The sequence below is a fragment of the Amaranthus tricolor genome, chromosome 3 (genome assembly GCF_026212465.1).
Source record: "Amaranthus tricolor cultivar Red isolate AtriRed21 chromosome 3, ASM2621246v1, whole genome shotgun sequence".
Lineage (NCBI taxonomy): Eukaryota > Viridiplantae > Streptophyta > Magnoliopsida > Caryophyllales > Amaranthaceae > Amaranthus > Amaranthus tricolor.
The window spans coordinates 18,788,590-18,812,156 of record NC_080049.1 but is presented as its reverse complement, the minus strand read 5'-3'; the positions used below and the strand labels follow the sequence as shown (position 1 = coordinate 18,812,156).

At 34.3% G+C, this 23,567-nt stretch overlaps 2 protein-coding genes across 2 annotated transcripts; one reads left to right on the top strand and one right to left on the bottom strand.

Moving 5' to 3' along the window:
• Positions 1–3,126: 3,126 nt before the first annotated feature.
• LOC130807621 (type I inositol polyphosphate 5-phosphatase 5) lies at positions 3,127–10,995 on the top strand. Its single transcript, XM_057672895.1, has 6 exons — positions 3,127–3,303; positions 4,275–4,379; positions 8,497–9,025; positions 9,478–9,671; positions 9,782–9,890; positions 10,361–10,995. The coding sequence occupies exons 1-6, from the start codon at positions 3,170–3,172 to the stop codon at positions 10,727–10,729; spliced, it is 1,440 nt and encodes a 479-aa protein (XP_057528878.1). The 5' UTR covers positions 3,127–3,169; the 3' UTR covers positions 10,730–10,995.
• A 4,735-nt stretch (positions 10,996–15,730) lies between these two features.
• On the bottom strand, positions 15,731–20,583 carry LOC130807620 (nitrate regulatory gene2 protein). The gene is made up of 5 exons (XM_057672894.1): positions 19,258–20,583; positions 18,926–18,991; positions 18,013–18,230; positions 16,644–16,867; positions 15,731–16,554 (listed from the first exon to the last, which is right to left on the bottom strand). Exons 1-5 carry the CDS (start codon positions 20,156–20,158, stop codon positions 15,882–15,884), a joined length of 2,082 nt encoding a protein of 693 aa, XP_057528877.1. The 5' UTR covers positions 20,159–20,583; the 3' UTR covers positions 15,731–15,881.
• Positions 20,584–23,567: the final 2,984 nt, after the last annotated feature.

Genomic DNA, 23,567 nt, shown 5'->3' with positions numbered 1-23,567 from the left:
GAGCGGTTGATCAAATAACATGCCGTAGCCACCGCTTCGGCCCAAAATTGTTTCCCCAAATTTGCTTGCTTTAGCATACACCTAGCCTTCTCCAACAATGTTTTATTCATCCTCTCCGCAACGCCATTTTGTTGAGGACGACCTACACAAGTTCTATGTCTAATAATGCCTTCATTAGAACAATATTTCAGAAACTTATTATCAACAAATTCAAGACCATTATCGGTTCTTAAGGTCTTGATGCTCCTACCGGTCTTCTTTTCAATCATCTTCTTCCATTCCAAGAAGACATCAAAAACTTCATTCTTATGTTTTATAAAATAACACCAAACTTTTCTAGAGAAATCATCAATAAAGGTCAACAAGTAATTACAACCACTAAGGGAGGGCTTTCGTGAAGGCCCCCACAAATCGGAATGGACGTAGTCTAAAATTCCCTTAGTTTTTGTGAATGGCGGGTTTGAAACTAACTCTCTTGTGTTTCCCATAAACACAATGTTCACAAAACCCAAGGTTCCCAAATTTCTTCCCATCAAATAAACCTTGTTTAGAGAGTTCAAACATACCTCTTTCTCCTATGTGACCAAGCCTCAAATGCCAAAGTTTGGTGTCATGATCGGACATTGTGCTTGTGGAAATATTTGCCGAGCCAAGGATGGTTGAACCTTGAAGAGCATACAAACTCCCATTCAACTTACCCTTCATCACAACTAGTGAGCCTCTAGTAACCTTCATGACTCCACCTTCACAAGTGATTCTACACCCGATCTTATCAAGAGTACCCAAAGACAAAAGATTCTTTTTTAAACCCGGAACATACCTAACATCGGTTAAGGTCCTCACAATTCCATCAAACATCTTCACTTTAATTCTCCCAATCCCAACAACCTTACAAATCGTGTTGTTCCCCATGGTAACATTTCCCCCATCAACACTTTCAAATGTATGGAAGAAAGTTTTGTTGGGAGTCATGTGGAATGTGCACCCCGAGTTAAGAATCCATTCATCGTTATCTTTATACTCATGTGTGGCAACTAAAACATCACCCTCATCACTATCATTCACATAACTAGCATTTGCATTACTAAGATCATAGTTACTACATGAATATATTATTTCTTATAATGTTATATTATTCTTTTTTCTAGTTAAAATCTTAAAATTCATATTTGTTTTTTCTTAATAGAATATGACAAGAAACTTGCAAATCAAAGGAAAAAAACTTTCCTGGACGACTCCCTAATGATGAGGAAAAGTTTCTCTGGTGGGCCTTTATTTAATTTAAATTTAATTTAATTTATATTTTGTTTTTTATATTATATAAACGAAATGAATGGTTTAGATTACTCAGGAAACTGTAGAAAATAAACTTTTTTTTTTGATTTACCGAAAATATACTTAATTATTGTTTATTTTTAAATAAATTCACCTATTTGATATAATTTTTGAAATAAACTCAATTATTGCTTATTACTAATTGGTTGACTTCTGAAAACATTTGCCAAAACCGTTACGATGCTAAGAACGATACAAACAACAATGAATAAAACAACGTTTGACAATGTAAACTAATCAAAAGAGACACAAGGATTTAAGGAGGTTCACCCAATGATGGCTACGTCCTCCGTGGTGTATAGTTTCTGTTTATATTATATCAAAAGAGTATAAACAACACTTCTAAATGAAGAATTACAATTGAGTAAGAGATAAAAACAAAAGGCTATGTGTTTGGCTTGGGGGTTGTGTTTGATGTGTGAGTATGAGAGCTCTATATATAGTACTAGGTACTAGAATATCAATAGCTCACTTGAATACATAGTTAATATTGAGTAATGAATAATATGAAATAACTCCAAGGATTTGAAAGATCGAAAATCAGCATCCTATGCATATCAGAGGATCCGCTCGACCGAAACAGGGAGCTCGCTCGGTCGAGCGGCTCGATCGAGCGAACATCAGCTACATTCTGGAGCATTCTGTCTGACCGCTCGACCTACCAATATGGCTCGCTCGGTCGAGCGGGTAGGTCGAGCGACCTCTCTGCTTCCTCTGTCAGAATTCTAATCGAGCTACAATAAATCAAACCCTTTCTACTTCTTCATTAATCTTCATTAACACCCATAATTCTTCATGAATACTCTCCACATAATTACACCCATTTGCATTCCATAAACCAAGAGTCACACACATGAATACACACTTTAATTTGTGCACTCAAGTCACACATACCATTCATAACAACTTCTAAAGAAGCTTCGAAAAGAGTCATAAATGTTAAGTAGAGTTGGACTTGTTGTAAATGTCAGCAAATCGGAAAACACGAGATGCGCACGCTTCATAAGCCAAGAAGATATTATCCTAAAACCATATGGCAATGGGAAGAACAGCTCTATTAACTTATAAAGTGCGCACACCATCTTTAATTCATCGATGTGGGATAAAAGTATCCTAACACCCCCTTCACAGGCAAACCCTGTGATATTTGCATGTAGAAGTAATCAATGTGGGTAGGAACTAGTAACACCATTCTTTTCGAACTTACCATTTTTAATTTTTGATCGAACTATTGACTCTGATACAATGTTAAGTAGAGTTAGACTTAATGCTAATACCAGCATATAATTGGGGAAGACGAGGTGTGCACACTTCATAAGTCATCTCAAAACCATATGACAATGAGAAAAATGACTCCAATAACTTATATAGTGTGTACAATATCTTTAATTCATCGATATGTGATAAACCGTCCCAATAACAAACAATAAGTAATTTATTTATAGTAAATACACATAATATGTTGCTTTATTTAAAATTAAATAATATGTTAATTTATTTCAGCGGATGAAGCTCAAATTAATTAATTATTGACAATTTCCCTCTATTATAATGTACAAATAAATGAATAATTAGTCTAACTTATTTGAATATCTTCCTCTGAATGTTCTAGTCCATAACATTCATATAGTCTAAGGTTGTTCACCTACTTATAATTGTGTGTACGTATTTTACTGCCTTGCATTCACAATAGACTTGAAAAAAAATATATAATTTATGTTAACTAACAAAATTTATTTGCTAAAAAAGTGAATATTTCACATTTTAAATAAAATTAAACGTTCATGCAAATTAAAAAATTGATTTTGATTTCCTTGTATAAATAGTTTTACTTATGTGGTGTTTTAATATTTGTCCTGAATTCCCAGAAAGATCACAACAAAATTCGCATCTTGAAGGGTTGGATTTATCAAACTTTGATTTATCTTTAGCATCATGTACTCCTGTTATGGAATCCTTAGATTACAGGTATACTTTCTTATTGTCTTAACTTTTAATAATCAATTAGTACTTTATTCGTATTTTAAGATGTGAATAATCATTTAAATTAATTCTCTTTTGTCGATTAGTGTTAAATTAGGCTGGAGTCACTGTGAATGTCAGCATATTAACGAGGAAACACGAGGTGCACACATATTATAAGTCAAGGAGATATATACCATCACAAAACCATATGCCAATAGGAAGAAAGATTCTAATAATTTATAAAGTGCTCACACCATCTTTAATTTAGTTGATGTAAGATAAATCATCTCATAGCCCCCCTGACATTCTTCTCCCTGTCAGGTTCGCATGTGGGAGTAATCAATTAGAATAAGAACGTCTACCATTTTTAATTTTTAATCAAACCATGTTAAATTAGGCTGGACTTATTGTTAATGCCAGCGTGAGAAAACACTAGGTGCACACACTTCATAAGTTAAGGAGATATATACCATCCTAAAACCATATGTCAATGGGAAGAAGGACTCTAATAACTTATAAAGTGCGCACACCATCTTTAATTTGTCGATGTAGGATAAATCATCCCAACAATTAGTATTTAGATATGGCAGATCAAAGTATAATTTTTGTTACGACCACTTATCCTCATGTTCATTTGATTTGTTCTATGCATTGAAATTAATTTCAAAGTTTTGTATATATTTAGATCCAAAAATTTTAGTGTGCATCTATATAATACTCGTATACTTTTAGTAAATTGAGCGAAAGATGATGTATTTAGATTTCGGTAAATACATAAACTACTGTTCGAGTCTCTAAAAAATATATTTAACTATCGCTTATTTTTAATTAAATCCACCTATATGATATCGAGGATGTCTATATTTGTATTTTATACTTGCAACATTTTTAAAAGAGTTCTAATTCTTGAAAAATACACAAATGTGTGTGGTTTCTTTGGATTAATAATATTGGAATTTTCGTTGTATATATAGGATATTTGTTGGAACTTGGAATGTAGGTGGCAGAACTCCAACTAATGAACTTAATCTTGATGATTTCTTGCATGTTGAAGGCTCTTCGGATATCTATGTAGTCGGGTAAGTTTCACTAGGTATCAATTTTGTTATAAATAAAAGGAATAGATTATAAAATTTTCAATTTTGGAATTGGGCCTATCAATTTAAAAAAATTTAACTTTGAAATATTATTTAAAAATTTCAATGTTCAAAAATTAAAAAACATACATGAACAAAAAAAATTAATGTTATATTTGTGTTTCTACTTCTTATAATTGTCATTAATAGATTAGATGTTTCAAGATAAGATACCTTATAAATTTAGAAATTTCAGATAAAATAAAAAGGAAAATTTAGAGTTTTTATAATTATTGCATCTAAAGTCACTACTACAATTCATCACTTGTGCCACAAGTAAAAATTTTCATGGCTATGTTGTCTAGCCACGGGAATTAAAAGTTAGAGACTATTGTGGCTAATTATAGCCTTTTGCCACAAGCATAACCCGTAAATTATCTACAAATCATTTATACAATTAGACTCGTAAATAGGGAAATTCAACTTGTAGTATGAATTTAATGTTAACAATCAGTAACATCCCTTCCACACAAATGCCTTGGGTAGGATTTGAACCCCAAGACCTCGAGGTTGGTATACCAACACTCCAACCACTAGGCCATTAGTTATTTAGAGATAATTTAAGTAATGTTAGTATACTTATAACATAACACCCCTACCATTTAGTGGATCAATAAAATATACTAATGAGGACACGACTGATGTTACACTGTCACTAAAACACTTTCCGCCTTTTTAATATCATTAACAGTGAAAGTATTGATATTTGACTTGATATTTAAGGAAACAATTAACTCATAAAACACGTAATATCTATTGATTGACCAAAACTATATGTGATGATCTATTAAAATACTATATTTCCTTATATAAACCAAAAATAGAATATACTTGAAAATTTTTATTTTAACATAGATAATAAATCATTATCACATAATGAATAAGCTAACTAATTTGGCTATTTTTTCAACTAAATCCTCCCTCCTATCTATAATGGTTGAAGACTTTTAAATTTTATTTATCTTAATTATCAATATAATTACTATCATACTATGAGCATATGTTTTAATACTGTTGTATGATAAATTATTTATTCACTATGATAATGAAAATATCATAACAAATATAAAAATTTAATAATTAAGTTTATTTGTAAATGAATTAATTTTATAAACTAATATTATTATTCGTGTCAAAAATAATTCATAGCATCCGTGTTTTACTCGTATTATTGTATTATTAGCATATTATTAGTTGTATTAGTATATTATTAGTTGTATTATTTTAATATTAGTATGTAATTAGCCGTATTGTTGTATTATTAGCATATTATTAGCCGTATCGTATTGGTGCATTATTAGTATTTATTAGTCGTATAAGTGTAGTATTAATCGTATTAGTGTATTATTAGTAGTATTAGTATATAATTAGTCGTATTAGTATAGTAACACTTCTAGAAGATTAAATTATTATTATTATTATTATTATTATTATTATTATTATTATTATTATTATTATTATTATTATTAAGTTGGATGAAGATTTTGAATTTAAATCATTGATAAAAAAAATTTATTTGTTTCATTTTCTCTTAAAATATACTATTTCCGTGGCAAGATCAAAACGTGCCAGAAATTTCAAATTCAATTGTCATAATATATAACACAATCCCACAATAACTATTTACCCGTGACCTATAAGTTTTTATTTGCCATGATAAATATATATACTTGTGACATAATTAGTGACACAAATTTTTTTGTCATGATAAATATTTACCTATGACATAATTTTTGGTACAAATTTTTGTTTGCCACAAAAAAATTTCCCGTGGCATGATTTGTGGCGCAAGTACTTATTTGTCACAATATTAATTTACCCATGGCACATGCGTTTATTTGCAACTATATATATTTACCGTGGCATAATTTGTGACACAAGTGCATCTTTGCCACAATATACATTTACCCGTGGCAAAAACTTTGGGTATGATTGTGATATTGTCATGAAACTTATTTTTCCCGTGGCAATATTAAAATTTGCCACAGATTTTGAATTCCCGTGACATAATTAGTGGCACAAGTGACGATTTGTAGCAGTGAGTTAAGAGTTTTAAAATCAATTTTTCCTAAATAAAAACCCTTACCTAGAGATAGAACATCGGTTACTTACTGACATATTTGTGAAAATTTTAATTTATCAGTACCATTTCTGAAATTAATATTTGCCTTGCATTCAAAGTGTTTAAAATAAATAGACATTCTACTTGAAATTTTTTAGACCTGTGAAATGGAATAGGTAGAATTGAGCTGTAGAATTATAAGATTCTACAATAAACTTAAATTTGCCATCGAGTCATAATTATTAATCTTAAAAGTTTAATTTGTTAATAAAGTTTTATTCTTTTCATTTTAAGCATCAAAAATATTTAATAATTAGTGCAAAACTTTATACCATAAGAAATTTATTTTTTTTAAATTATGATGATCGATCGTTAAATGGTAAGCAAAAATAATGAAAGATTTTACATAAGAAATATTAATAAAAATTAAGAATAACTTTGTAGAATTGAATTGTTATATCATGGAATCGCGTTATGATTCTACCTCTACAAATTTTATTTTAATTAATCGTGTTATGATTCTACCTCTATAAATTTTATTTTGGATAGAATCATAAGATCTACCTACGATTGATATCGCATATTTATTTTGGAATCTTGCACGTGTAATCACGTCTCTTTATCTTTCTCGAGTCGGGGGGACTCTTTTGGACGCGCTCTCCTTTATGGGTATGAGTTGCTGCCGTCTTTCACTCACCAGACCCTGGCCTTAGTTCTCTATGCGCGGAATATATTGGATAGAATGATGATGATTTATTTTTGAATCTTAAAATCATAAAATCATAGATCAGAATCGTAATTTTAATAACAATGCTTATGTTACATTATGTTCATTGAATATAAAGTACATTATGTTCATTGAATATAAAGAGTGCAATGCTAAGATTAGGATAAAACGTAGGTAGGAAGACATTTATTGGGAGGTGACTTGTAAGGGTAGGTTGTATTAGGGACCTAAGTGGAGTTATATTCTATTAGTATAATGTTATTACCTAGTTTCTAGGTATACAGAGTTTACAGAGTTTAAAGGGCTAGATATACATCACATTATCCTTATATTAATAAAAAAATTGTTTCTCTCAACCCTTAATATCTTATATTAGACATCTTCTACAACTTTAAATAAATAAAAAAAATTCATATTATGTAATGCAGATTTTTACAATAGCTTTTTATTCAAAATAAAAAAACTAGAATTCTTTAGTTTCTTTGAGAATGAACTCATGGTAATAATAGGATAATTCTATAGTTATTGGTTTTTTAAAGTCAACCACCAACAGTCATGCAATTTTAAACATTTATTATATATTCTATTATAAAATTTGACTCATTTGATATTTATTAAATAAAATATAATTAAAAAATATAAAAAAAATCCTTGAAAATAGCAAATAACTTCCAATCAAATTGTATATTGTTTCATATCATAATCATAAACTAATAAATGCGTTGTTGCTATCATAAAAAACCTCAAACCTCATATATTGAGGTTTTATTTAATTTTAGGAAAATTTGTAAAGAAACACCTTATAAAATTAATTTTTTATAAAAAAAAATACCTTTTAAAATTTTTTATTTTTTGTAAAAAAACACCTTTTAAGAGACTTTTTTATTAAAAAAAAACACCTTTTATCAGTTTCCGGTGACTTTTGTCAACTTCCGGGCATTGACTATGCCATTTGTCAACTTTCAAGTGTTACTTTTGAGCTCAAATGGCATAGTCAACGCCGAAAAGTTGACAAAAGTCACCGGAAATTGATTTAAGGTGTTTTTTTTAATAAAAAGTCTCTTAAAAGTGTTTTTTTACAAAAAATTTTAAAATGTGTTTTTTTACAAAAAAACTGATTTTATAAGGTGTTTCTTTGCAAATTTTCCTTAATTTTATTAGTCAAATTAATTCATTATAATGATTGGCTTTAAGGCCGATAACATCACTCTAAAACTGATCTAAATTTGTGTTGTGTTATGGACTTATGGTGATGTTTAATGTGTTGTCAGGTTTCAAGAAATAGTTCCATTAAACGCAGGGAATGTTTTGGTAATAGAGGATAATGAACCAGCAGCAAGATGGTTATCATTAATAAACCAAGCACTAAACAGGAAAACCCATGAATCCTACACCAGTTGTGAATCAAGCCCAAATATAGCAAAAACCTCTAAGGACTTGAAATCTAACTTGTTTCAAAAACCAAATTTAAAAGTTGTAAGTAAGAATTTGAGAGTGGATAGTAGTCTTGTTAAGACTTGTAATTGTTGTTTAGATTCATTAATTCCAGAAAAGCGTAGACCAAGACGTATTCATGACAATCCGTTTCAACATCGTTACACTAGCAGCATTGAAGAATTCTTGTCCATTGTACCTGAAACTCCTGCTTATCCTGGTCTTGCTGAATATCGTCTCCTTTCCAGCAAGCAGATGGTTGGCCTTTTTCTTTCTGTTTGGGCTCGTAAAGAATTGATTCCTTATATTGGACATGTTAGAGTCTCTTCCATGGGTACCGGCATCATGGGTTGTCTTGGAAACAAGGTACTTACGCAGTACTGTTCCTGACATTTTATAGGCCCTAGGCAAAATAATTAACATGACCCTTCCTATAGAAGATCGTTTCTACTTTTTAATAAGTACGTAAAAAAATATTAGAGGCAAATCCCTTTATATAAAGTTAATTATTATCATTATAAGTGTAGACGTGTCATATAAACTTAATTGATTGGAGTATTATGATAGACAAAATATCATGTAAATGTCAACTTTGTCAATAGTTCATACTTATGACATAGGGTCACCCTAGAAATTAGGCACCCTATGTATGTTGGGCCCTGAGCGATAGCACTCCTGGCCTACCCCAAGAACGGCCCTGTATGTACGTAAGCAAGCCCTTTTTGACCTTACAATCTGTTTGGCTGTTGATATTAAATGGTAAAGAAAATGTACGAATATAATAGCATTAGTTTAATTTGGGAAATCATTTTCTGTAGGGATGTATATCAATTAGCATGACACTCCACAAAACAAGCTTGTGTTTTGTATGTTCACACTTGGCTTCAGGACAAAAGGAAGGAGATGAGCTTAAGAGGAATGCAGATGTAGCAGAGATATTAAAAGGCATGCAATTCCCAAAGATATGCAAAAATTCTGAAAAAAAGGCACCTGAAAGGATCACTGATCATGAGTATGCTTGTATTCATCTACTTTTAATCATCATAATAGCCATAGGGTATGTAAAATTCAATGAACTGCTTAATATCTAACCTTACAATTCAAACTCTCAATTGGTTGCAGTCGAATCCTTTGGTTTGGAGATCTTAACTATCGCGTATCTTTGCCTTATGAGGAAGCTCGGCTTCTTTTAGAGGAAAATGATTGGAATACTCTCTTAGAGAAAGATCAGGTCTGTTAGCCTTTCTTTTGTAACATGCACATACTCTTATGTTTGTGTGTTGTTTACTTGTTCTCCTCCTTGTTTGAGTTATCTAGGCTCATCTTTTAAATGTTAACGTGGTATCAGAATTTGATTTGTTATTCTACCTTTATAATTGGGCATTTAATCTTTCCCCTTACATTTACACTCACATGTGAAGGGGAGTGTTATAGTAAACTCCTACTGATTCATTTCATTATCCCAAGCTAGGTCTGTAAGTGACTCATCTAGGTGGAGTTTTGTTAGTGATGACAAAGAAGTTGTTACAATCTGCAATTTCACATGATTTGATGAGTTATTTTAATATAGTTCATTAATTGAAATCAAAGATGCAATGAACTATAAATCTTATATTCCATCGAGAATGGATTAGACATATAAACTGGCTTTTGGGTTGTCGATCCATTGATTATATATAAACTAGCTGGAAACGTGTGCAGCTGAAGCTAGAGCGAGAATCAGGAAGGGTGTTTACAGGATGGAAAGAAGGAAAAGTGATGTTTGCACCAACTTATAAGTACACACAAAATTCAGACATGTACGCAGGAGAGACAGCTAAAAACAAGAAGAAAAGGCGTACACCAGCATGGTGTGACAGGATATTATGGCATGGACATGGAATTGAACAATTACATTACGGTAGAGGAGAATCAAGGTTCTCTGATCATCGCCCTGTTTGTGCTATTTTCTCTGTTGATGTTGAAGTCAGACGTAAAATAAGCTCAAAGTTTAGGAAAGGCTTTTCCTGCACTGGAACAAGATTAGGTTATGACTGTATTCCTCAAAGGCATAGTTTTTATGACTTCTGACTTTCTCACTTCTTACCTTTCAAAAAGAAAAAAAAACTAAAAAAAAAATTCTGTAAAATTCATGAGGTGTTTTTTAGTGTGTATAAGGAAAATTCACAATATATAAAGTATACAAGTAACAATATATAAGCAGTGTTGATAAATATAGGGGTACATAAGTTTTATTCAAAATGTACACAACAGAATTCTGGTTATGTAGAAGAGAATGGGTGTCATACTAGTTGTACTCTGCAAACTTTTATTGGTGTAGGCACTACAAATTTAGTTGAGCGATAACACATGTTCATTTGGTTGTCTGTATGTCAATAATGAACACGAAGATTTGATAAGAAAACTTAATGTTTGATACTTGTTCTACTTCAATCATTCCATTTTCTTCATAAACGACTTTATTCAAATGCATTATAATTTAGACAAGTGTTATTACAAGGTAATGATCAATGTTTTGTACTTAGAATGAAACTTTTCACTAGAAATTATTCTCAAAATTACCATTTAGTTTTAACAACCAAAAAAAATTAATTAATTTAGGACATTCTATAAGAAGAAGCTAACATCGGCAGGCTATTTACTTTTATTTTTATTGCAGTCATAGATCATTATTAACTAACAGTTGTGGTCCAATTATTATAATCGATCTATTAGGGAAAATATTATGTAAATATTTTATATTAGGAAAATAGTGTTGAAATAGTTTATTATCATAACTCATGTAAATATGGCAACCCTCTAATATTTTACCACGAGAAAATTCCACATCAACACAATTGGTTCTCTTCCTTCTTTAACTATACCTCAATGTTCTTCTCTGGGGCATACTACATTAGAATCTCCAATTGGGTCATTACCACTCCTTAGTAAAGGTCTAGTTAATACAAATTCTCCTGATTAACAAATTTCCAACACATCAGCCTTTCAAACCCACCTAATAGTAGTTCAGCGAGCCATGACAACTCTGAATATGCTCCCATCACAAGCCCATCTTTATCTTCTCCTCCATCACCAATGCATACATGATCTAAAAGTGGGATTGTCGAGTCTAGTCCTAAATATGCTTCTTTAGCTCTCTTTTCATCCTCTTCACCCTCCATACCACCTATTCCTCGTTCTTATGGGGCTGCACTTCAAGATCTTAACTGGTATAATGCCATGGGTGAAGAATATAATGCCTTGATTGCTACACATACGTGGGATTTGGTACCGAGATCTCCTAATGCTAATGTGATTCGGAGTATGTGGGTGTTTTTCATAAGAAAAAGTCTGATGGTCAGTTTGAACGGTACAAGGCTCGCTTGGTGGCTAATGGAAAAGGGAAAGAAAATGGTATTGATTATAGTGAGACTTTTAGTCCAATTGTGAAGCCCACTACTATTTGTATTGTCTTGAGTCTTGTTGTTACTCGAAAATGGGCTATTCACCAATTAGATGTTAGGAATGCTTTTTTACATGGAAACTTGCAAGAAATGGTGTATATGCATCAACCATTTGGTTTTGTTGATTCTAGTAAACCCAAACACGTGTGTCTTTTTCGTCGCTTTCTCTATGGCCTTAAGCAGGCTCCTAGGGCTTGGTATCATCGTTTTGCTACTTACCTTTTGTCTCTTGGTTTCATCAATAGTAAGAGTGATCCTTCTCTATTCATCTTTCATCGTGGTTCTGAAATTGCATATTTACTCTTATACATTGATAATATCATTCTAACATGTTCATCTGATACTCTACGGCAAAAGGTTATTAAACTTCTTAGCTCTGAATTTGCTATGAAAGATCTTGGTTCTCTATTGTATTTTCTGGGTATAGCTATTACTCGTACTTTAGATACCATGTTCTTATGTCAACAGAAATACGCTCAGGAAACTCTTGCGAGAGAAGACATGTCTTCTTGTAAGGTTGCATCCACTCTAGTTGATACTAACGCTAAATTAAGTGCTGCTAGTGGTAAACATGTTGTTGATCCAACTAGTTAGAGACGTCTTGCTGGGGCTCTTCAATACCTTACTATCACTCGAGCCAACATATCATATGTAGTTTAACATATTTGTCTCTTTATGCATGATCTAAGGGAACAACATTTTCAAGCTCTTAAAAAGGATCCTTCGATATATCATGGGAACTTTAAGTTATGGCCTTCATTTTACTTCTTAAACTGCCTCTGAATTGGTTTCTTATTCTGATATAGATTGGGGAGGGTGTCCTGATACACGTCGATCTACATCTGGTTATTGCGTGCTTTTAGGAGACAATCTTATTTCCTGGTCTTCTAAACGACAAGCTACTGGTTCTCGTTCAAGTGCTGAGGCCGAATATAGAGGTGATGCTAATGTTGTCGCTGAAACTGATTGGATTAGGAATTTGTTATTGGAGCTTCATTGTCCATTATCTAAAGCCACCATTGTGAATTGTGATAACATAAGTGCTATCTACATGTCTCATAATGCAGTTAATCACCAGCGTACTAAACATGTCGAGCTGGATATTCAATTTGTCCGTGAGAAAGTTTCTCTTGGTCATATCCGAGTTTTACATGTTTCTTCCTCTTTTCACTAAGCAGGCATATTTACCAAAGGTCTTCCTCTTCCTTTGTTCACATCTTTTAGATGCAGTCTCAGCATTCATCCTTCTCCCGCTTCGACTGCGGTGGTGTATTAGGGAAAAATATTATGTAAATATTTTATATTAGAAAAATATTGCTGAAATAGTTAATTACCATAACTCACTCATGTAAATACGACAACCCTATTTGAGGGTTCCTTATATATATTGGTTATATGAATAATAGCTCCTCAAGGAAGAATCATAGTTCCTATACGATCCATTTCAAGCAAACTAGAAAACACAAATTCTTGTGAGATTAATTGGGCCAGCCCATAAAGAAAAATGTAGAGTAAGTTATTCGGTAGATATTAAGGATATTGTAGGTAGACATTTAAGATATTATTGTACAGCACGCTTTCTCGGTGGGCATTAAGGACACAGTATATGTAGACATCATGTATACGGTAAATAGGCATTATGGATGATGTAAATAGGCATTAAGGATGAAGTAAAAGCATTATGGATATTGTAAATAGGCATCAAGGATACATAAGGAAGCATTAAGGATATTGTAAATAGGCATCAAGGATACATAAGTAGGCATGACGGATGATGTAAGTAGGTATTAAGGATGTTGTAAATAGGCATTAAAGATACCGTAAATAGGCATTAATCTTTAATGGATTGGGCTTGAAAATGTCTCTCAAAGAGACGGTTTCTCAAGAGATCGTCTGAAAAGAAAATTTAACTAGAGTGGCTCACACACAGATTTTTTCAATAGAAGATGTTGTGATTTGGATGTTCGATAATGTAGGGGAAAAAAGAAGAACCCATAGATAAGGGAAATACTACATAGTAGTATTGAACTTTCGTGAAACGCAAGTGGTAGCATGTTTGTAAGATTTTTTCACATGGAAGAATCCAGTTTATGCATTATCGAACTGACGTAGCATTATTAGTTATATTCTTGCCTATTTCCGTTAAATTCACCATTTTGACGTAAGAAACATATTTTAAACCCAGCCCATTAAAAATTGATGTCTACTTACATTATTCTTAATGCTTACTTACCATATCCTTATTGCATACTTTTAATATCTTAAATGTTTACTTACATTATTCTTAATGCCTATTTACAATATTTTAAAAAATATATAATGGGTTGGCCCAATTAGATATGGTCTCTCAAAGAGACCGCCTCTCACAGAAACAAGCTTATTACTCCCAGAAAATTTGAAAAAAAAAAGATTATTTAACAACTTTATTTCAAAAACAAGCTTCGTGAAAACTTTATTTTTCAAAATAAGCGTCCGTACATCCAAACTTAGGCTTGGTGTAGTGTCGCTATTACTAACAGCGAATTAAAATAAATAAATAAATAAATAAATAAATTAGTAAAGCCTCAAGTCGCTGTTACTAACGACTTAATGCGTTTTAAGTTTCTTCTTCGTCATTTCAGTTACTTCTTCATTCCAACCTACAAGATTAAGGAGTTGACCAGTCAACCTTAAAGTCGCTGTTACTAACAGCGACTTAACAGCGACTTGAGACTTTACTAATTTTATTTTTTTTATTTCGCTGTTAGTAACAGTGACATTACACCAAGCCTAGGTTTGGATGTACGGACGCTTATTTTGAGAATAAAGTTTTCACGAAGCTTATTTTTGGAATAAAATTGTTAAATAATCTTATTTTTTTCAAATTTTCTTACTCCCAAGGATTTATGGCTGATTCTTGTTGGTGGACATGAAGTCCAATTCACTATCCCATTCACTGGTCATTTCTAGTTTTTTATACTGGTCGACCCAAATGCTTAAATGGGCCCATTTTGAACCTTTTTTCTTAAAAAAAATTTGAAATGAAAAGCAAAAAAAATATGAAAAATTTACATAATAGCCAAAGTGTTAAAATATTTTCCAAGATAAGCAATTTTAATATATATTTAATATAAAAAAATAAAAAATATTTGGGCTGAATAGGAATTGAAATTAGGGAAGGTATGGGTTGAAAATGAAGAGCTTGTTTTTTACTTGGGTTGGAATTGTGTTGGAATTGAGCCAATTCCAATTTCAATTTTTCAGCTTAGCCAAACAACGAAATTGGGCCAATTCCATCATTTCAAATGAAATGGCCCAATCCAAACATACCCTTAACAAAAATGGTTGCGAATGATATTTATTTCACCTTTCGATTTCTTTCATGATTAGTGAATTTTAATGTTGCGAGTACTTTTAGGGATCATGTTTAACCCCTTTTCAACTGGAGTGTTTATGGGGTGTTTGATGAGGTTTTCGGTTATTGGAAATGACATATAAAAAGGTAATTCTATCTTTAGATTTTAAACTCTAATATTCGCTACAAAACTCTTTGTATAGCTTGGTGCAAAAGTACAAGTTTGTGCTCATGGAGCTTGTCCGTGTTTAAGTATGGAATGGTACTTACCGATGGGAGAGGATTGCAACAATATTTGTGGCATGAATCTTTCATATTTCACACTTTCTAAAGCTAAAACAACGTTTGCTCATTGTTAGCAAGACACTGCAGAACTCTGAAACTTAATAGATTAGGCATCAAAATGGACAGATGTTTTCCAGTAGCTAGTAATTACATGTAAGCTTCAGTGTCTGATAGGTCTGGGATTCAAATATGCAATACGAGCTGCCTCGTTTTTCTGTCTAATATCCTCGTACAGTTTCAACGAAGCCTCGGAGAATTTGTTGAGTTTATCAAGCACCTTTGTCAAACTTGTATGTATGGAGCTCAGATTACCAGATCTACCTTCATTGGTATCTTCATACTTCCCTTTTAATTCCCCATTACTTTCTGCAACCTCTGTGGGTGTGGCTGTGTCCCTTTTCTCCTCTGCCTGCTGCTGCTGCTTTATCAGATATTGCAAATCCGATAAGAAGTTTTTAATGGCATCACTGACTTCTTCAGAAGGTAAAGCTTTAATCCCAGCTGACCAATCACGTAAGAGAACAAATATCGGTGGGGCCACTACACGTCTTGGGGAGAATGGTTTTCTACTACCACGAGAACTGCGTTCCTGAGTTTGCAGTACACAAGTCTGTAACCATCCGTTAAGTGCTTCCACGTAGGACGTAAGACTGTTCATCCAGTCAGCAAAACTGAGACCAAAGCACTCGAATTCGTACTGGAGTTGAGTCGTTATTTGCTTATATGTTTCTCCTCCCAAGTTGCCCACCGAAGTCTTGGCATGGTATGCTAACGAGATTGTTATGTATTGCGCATGATGACATTCTAGCATGGCTTTCCACATTCTGATGAATCTGCAAGAAGAGACCATTAATCATTAACTTCTTTTATTACTAATGTCTAGTGTACTTGAGATTAAAGGGGAAAGGATTTGATGTATAACCCAGTAACCAATTCTGTAAGTTGAGGCTGCAACTCTTCATCTCTCATTTTCTCGATGCGCTTTGCTATTGAATCAACGGATTGAAGTGCAACTATGATTCTTGAGTGCAAATCTTTTGCAGCCGTTCTGGTTTTATCGATGACATGAGTATGAATATCCTTTGCAAATTGATGCTGGAGTTGGTCACATTTCTTTTCATACTCCTTCCTGATGACTTCACTTGCCTATTCATTAAATGAAGATCAAACCCGAGAAGCATTAATTCATACGGTGAAATGAGGAAGACTCAATTTTTTAAAATTTGATTATGATTGGGAGAAAACAAGCAAAGGGAAATGAATGTATTCAATTTGTTTTCCCTCTTAGCAATCAAAGGGAAAGCGACCATGGCCACCAGCCTTACAAGTAGTCCTATTGCCAGTCCCTAACTCTTACCTCTAATAACAGCCTTACATGTAATGTAAGGTTATATTTAAAGATGAAACCAGCACTTCATGACCAAGCAATCACTAAAAACCTTTTCTCCATATTTGATGATTATGACCTAATGAATACATTACTGTCTGTCGGTCCTGTTGGATAGTCAATAACAGTGGATCGACCAAAAGTTGGTTTATTTTTACCAATTTCTCATATTCATTATTCAAAAGCAAATTACAGCTTACAGAAATTCCATTAGTACTACATACCAATTTACACCCTATAAGGAGGTATCTGTTATGAGAAGTAAAAATGAAATGGAAAGAAAAAGCTTAAAGAGGGGTAATGGTATTGTTAAATAATACTTATTATTAATAATTTTTGGTATATAGGGGTAAGGGTATGAGAATGGTGATTGGTGAGAGAGGAGATGAGGAGGTTGGGTTTCCTTGTTTATTTGTCACCTCCCATGTGATTGCTATAACAAAGTAAAGGAATCACTTATGGTAAAGTAATGGAAGTATTATATATGCAACCCAGAACAAATATTAGGCAACGGATTTGCTTTTTTGATTTCATTTTCATCCCTTCCAAAATAAATACACCCCCCGAATTCTACAACTACATGTAACTTCCTGTCTAACATTGCAGTTTATAGGTTAGGTTTTCTCGCAGTCGAGCAATGGATAATATCAGGGGGAATAGACAGATAACATTAAAATGTCATTAAGTGACTTACATCTAGGCGATGTTTGAGGGGATAAATGCACGCAGCCTTAGCCATGCAATTACGAAGAGAATGTGTCTGTTAGACCTTTGCTAGCAAAAATCATAAAAAGTGTCCATGATTCATATAGTCAATTACTACAATTTTTTATGATCTTGCATACCCTGGCAGCTCAGACATCAAACGTTATTTCCCATGTAAAGGAATAAGTGTGAGAAATACCTTGACTTCATCATATAGCTTTCTCTCCCATGCATAGAGCCTGTCGAGAGTAGAAGAATGGCTCCCTGAAATCATGCAAAAATCTTCAACACATTCACTGCCAGTATCATCGGTATCATCCTTTGACGTGGTGGCTAGAGGATGCCGGGATGCTGATGACTGCGAAGAAGTAGACCGATTCCACACAATGACCTTGGGAACATTTTGTGGCTGAAGTTCTAAAACAGTAATAAAACAACAAACCTTTTCATGAAGTTGATAAAGCAATCATTGACATATTTTCCACAACAAATCAATCACCAAATCATCAATGGACAATTGTAAATGGAACCTTGTTTCCACAGTGACATAGACAAAAAATCCAGCCACTCAACAAGTAAAAGACACTTTATTTATCATGAAGTAAACGAGTTGATCCACAAACAGAACAAGGGAAACATCAAGCAATTGCAAATGTGTTGATCAATATCCATAAAAGCTTTTTAAGCACAAAGTAGTAGCACCTTTGTGAGCATTTGAGCTATTTCAACCATGGGAAGTTTCTTCATTCGATTTCAAATTAAGGACATGGTGTAACTTCATAGTACATCTAACCCTTCTAACCCCGACTAGGCCAGAGCCGGTTAATACCATTGAGGTGATGGAACATTGTTGTGTTGCGTCACTTAATAATCATAGTCCACAGTTACTTATTTGCCTTTAGTTTAACACATTTTTCCAACAACCCAACATAGAATATTGTATGATAGATAAAGTACATTCAAAAAACAGCCCAATAACAAACATAGGTTTGCAAATTGATAAAATTCATGTAATTTGTCAACAATTTATGAAATTAATGTGTCATTAACTCAAACTTCCGGAGTCGAGTATTTTACAATTTACATTTATATCAAGTCAAAACGAAGCTCACCATTAGTAGCGTGAACACTTCTGCCACGACAGCAAGCCGCTAGAAAGTCTGATGAAGACGAGTTTCCTACAAATTAAACATTGTTCATTATTTCACATAATAAAACATACATCAACATCCCATTACCCCAATGTCATTAAGAGGCTCCAAGAGCTAGATAGGATTTGGGAGGTTAACCTAGGTTGTTTCTGATTCACCCTTGATAACAAATTCACATAAATAAGAATGGCACACAATAAACACAAATAAAATACAATTGCTGCACAATTCACTTAACTTCCTACAAAATAAAACTTACAAAACAAATTGCAGAAGTAAGCAAAAACAAGTACCTTTAGCCTCAGCATACCCGACCCGAATTTTATTAGCCTCAAGCATCCTGAAAACCTCTTTACCCGACTCAGAAGCTCTAAAAAACCGATGCTCAATATCCTTAATACTTGACACAAAATCTTTAGCCCTATGTGTAATAAACTCAGAAGGGTCTTCTCTTTCTTCATTTAAATCCTTCTCTTGTTCCATTTTCTGCACAAAATTAGCATCTTTAGCACAACTAGGACTAAAATCTCCACCCCCAATTTTACTAATTCCACTCTCAACTTTGAACTTATTTCCAACATTACCCTCTTCCCCCCACAACCTAATACTCCCATTTTCAGACCCATCACAACCCAAACCCGGATCCAAACCCACAAATCTAAAACTATCAGCTTCGCTTTGATCACCAACAGTATCAAAATAATCCCAAGAAACTTCAGATCCTTCCAGTGGCGGCGGTGGAGGTGGAGGAGGCAGTGTAAAACCCAAAGAATCTTCATCATTATTATCCACAAAAGTATGAATATTAGTACTGGGATTATACCTAAGTGTAACAGAAACATTCCCAGTTCCAGATTTCATGCAACTTAACCTGGGTTCAGTCATCTCAATGACTTCATCATGAGAAAAGGAAGGAGAAGGATGGTAAGAAGATGAATGAGAAGGGGTTTTGTCAAGAAGTTCAGTGTTGTTATGGGTAGGAGAAACACTTAGAGAAATGGATGATTCTATTAAAACTTCAGCTTCTGCAAAACGTCTAAGTGAAATGCCAATGTCTTTTAAGGATTGTATGTAGGAAACATGTGCAGCTGCTAAATTGTACCTTGAATTTACAGCTTGGTTTATTAAGCGTTTCCTCTGTTTGCACATTATTAGTGCTGCTGTTTTCTCTGTTTTTGAGTTCGCACTCCCCATTTCTTTAACCCAGTAGTTGAATCCACACAAAGTTTTGAATTTTTTTTCAGTTATGAACCTGAAATATGCATTCTGAGTTTATGGGGTTTTTGGAGAGTTCGTGCTCCCCATTTTTTACCTAGAAAAAACCCAGTTGGAGAAATTTCATAAAGTATGATATTTTTTGGTAATGCAGAGCTATGAAGACTGAAGAGCATGAACTGGGTTTGTTTTGGTGGATTTGGAAGTTTAGAAAAGTGTTATGGGGTTTTGAAAGATTTGGCAGAAGAAGCTGACATAGAGAATGATGGTAATATTAATGGGAAAAGCAGTGGCAAAAGCCAAAAAGAGAGAGAGACAAGGGAAAGAAAACAGCAAACCTCGATTACAGAGTAATTAGTGTACAGTAAATTAGTCCAAATGGAGGTAGGAGTAGTGGAGTGCTCTCTTTTTTAAGGTTCGCTACAAATAAAAAATTCTATGTTTTTTCATATAGTAGATTTGTTTCGGTTATGAATCGAGGAAATGAAAGACACGTAAGATACCACAGGTGGAAGCGTTATCGGGAGCAGCGATTCGTAGGAGGAAGCGACCTGAACTCCTGCAACACAACACGTTAGCCTTGTCCGGGGGTGGTCTCCCGGAATACCCCTCCGACGCTCAAGTTAGAACGTAAATCGGAAATTAATGAATGAACGATTGCAGAATTAATGCAAGAGGAAATATCGGGATTGAGATTGATAGTGTTAGTGTTTGGGTAGGCTAAGGATGTAATGTAAGCAAGGATGCTAGGAAAGCTATATCTTTTTCAGATGATCCTCCCTCCTTGGTGGTAGCCACTATTTATAATGTTGCTGAAGGGAAGTTGCATCTAAGAAGTGAACTATCATGGGAGTAGTGGGAGTAATGGGAGTAATGGGAGGTGAACTAGTCATGGGAAGGATGGACAATCATTTATCTTGAAACAAGGAGAGCCATATACTGTGGGAAAGTGGGGAGTTAGGGTCTTTTAGAGGTAACCAGTCCATGGGCCATTCAAGGAAAATAGTAATCCCAGAAAAAGCCCATTGACCGAAAGTCAAAGTCAACCCGAAAGGTCAAGGGGTATTTTAGTAATATGATGTTATTTATTAAATAAATTAATAAAAGAATAAATATTACCATAACATTTAGCCCCACGCATGAAGGATGATGTGAGGAAATAGTCCCAACAATCGGAGACATCTTCCTTTATGCGGAAAAATACGTGTCCATCGGAATTGATTTAGTGAAGAAACATGACTGTAGAGAATATTCGAAAGCCCTACGAGAATGAACACATACACAATCTGGCAAACCTTCTGATGGATTATGAAAATTGAGCTCGTAAACTTCGAATCGACTGTTCATATGTCGAATTCCGAGTTGTAACGAAAAAGTTATGACATTTTCAAAGTGATAGTGCGAAACGCTCCGAGTTCAAGAAAAACGAATATGGCCAAATGAACCGCGGCTTTGAAGCATGCTACGGAGTCGCCCCCTCCCTCAATATCATTCAGCAGCAAAAAATGTAGTTGGGGAGGCTTGATCCTGCAACCTCAAGTATAGCAGTCTGCACTTGAGACCAACTGAGACAGCCCTACTATCATGTAGTAATTCAAGTCGTGGATTATATCATGCCGCGTAGTAGCTCCAGTCAGCAGCATAAATGTAAATAGGAGGATTTGATTTTTTCTCGGAGAACATCCGCGACTTTGGCTTAACTATGACGCGAACTAGGAACCCGTGTCTTCAATCCACTCGTTCACCATGAAAATTCTCTCATACTTAGAATTTTTCAAAAATGGTGAGGGGTACCTGAGGGTCCGACTTTTCAATCATACGGTAATATTTCACTTGGAATATTCTGGAAACGATGAGGACCACCTGGGGGTCCGACTTATGGACCATACGGACAAACTCGCCACTGCGGAAAAGTAGAAATGTTCCCAGTACCTAGTCATGGCAAGCCCCTTGCTCTTCCATGATACGGTATGAGCACCGTATCCCGTGTCTTCGATCGCACGGTCATACAAGAGGTCTTCTATACTTAGAATTCTTTACCTGGGCTAGGGCTATCTAGGGGTCCGACTTGTGGACTTCACGGAAGAACATACCCCTTGCTCTTCTACGACGCGGATTCAGTACGAAGGCCCATTTCTTCGATCGTACGGGAGTATGGGAATCCATTTGCACTTACAATTTTTACATCATCGACTGAATGTACCAGTGAGTCCGACTTATCGATCCCACAGACTTTCTTTGCACTTGTTTTATTCATGCTTCACTCAGGCGGCGGTTTAGAGCGAAGGTGACGCGGTATATCATCCGCCTTATTGAATGTGCAACTTTTCATACTTGGCAATTCTCGTTTCTAGAGGCGCAATTCAGGGTCCAACTTGTTGACTTCCTAGACACGTCTAAGCGCTAAAAGACTTTGAATAATTTTTCATATTCTCCCTCTTCCTGGGGGTCCGACTTATGGACCTGACGACTGCATGAGAGTTTGGTAACTGGTTACTTAGAAAATTTTATAAGGTTTCACCTTTCATTGGGGGTCCGACTTTTCGACCTCCCATCTGTAGTTAAGGACTGACATTTGGGTTTTGCAACATGTCCCTTTTACTGAGGGTCCGTCTAGTGGACCTCACGGGTTTTGCTAAAACACTTGGAAAAGGTCTTTTGGTGACTTCCTCTAACTGGAAGACCGACTTATCGACTTCCCAACTTTCGTTTTGGGACTCCATTTTTGTTTAATGAGGGTTCACATCCCAAGGCATTTATTGCTGCAATAAATAGGGTGGTTGGAACAATTCCTTTCATCCAATCTTCATTAACTCCCCAAATCTTCAAATCGCTAGAAAGAGAAAGTAGAGAGAGACGCTCTGACAATCTTCATCCCTCCTTCAAACTTCTGACAAATTCTCGAAGATCTTCAAGGTTTCTGACAGATCTTCATCAAGTTTCTGACAAATCTTCAAACTCTCTTCAAGGTATTCAAACTTTTTCTCAGATTTTTCAAATTTCTTCAAGTTATTCTTCAAACTGTTCTTCATGTTCTTGAATGTTTAAAGGTTTTGGATTAGTTTTATGAATTTATCCCTTATTCTTTACAAGTTTCGCCTAGTACTTTTCGAATATTATTAATATGGATGTCGCGGCTACTCATGACACATTAGCTAACTTGGACATTAACATTGCTAACCCGACGGAAATTCCCTTGGTAGTATGTAGACGCTTTAATAAAGAGGGGTTGCAAATGAATGATTCGGACGATAGTAGTTCGGTGAGAATAACCCCTCATTGTGAATCAATAAAGGCCGAGGATGAATCGTCTGTCTCCCCTGTGTATACGCCGGAGAAAATGAAAACTGCTCCTTGGGAAGTGGGCATTGCTTTCTTCCCGAATTAC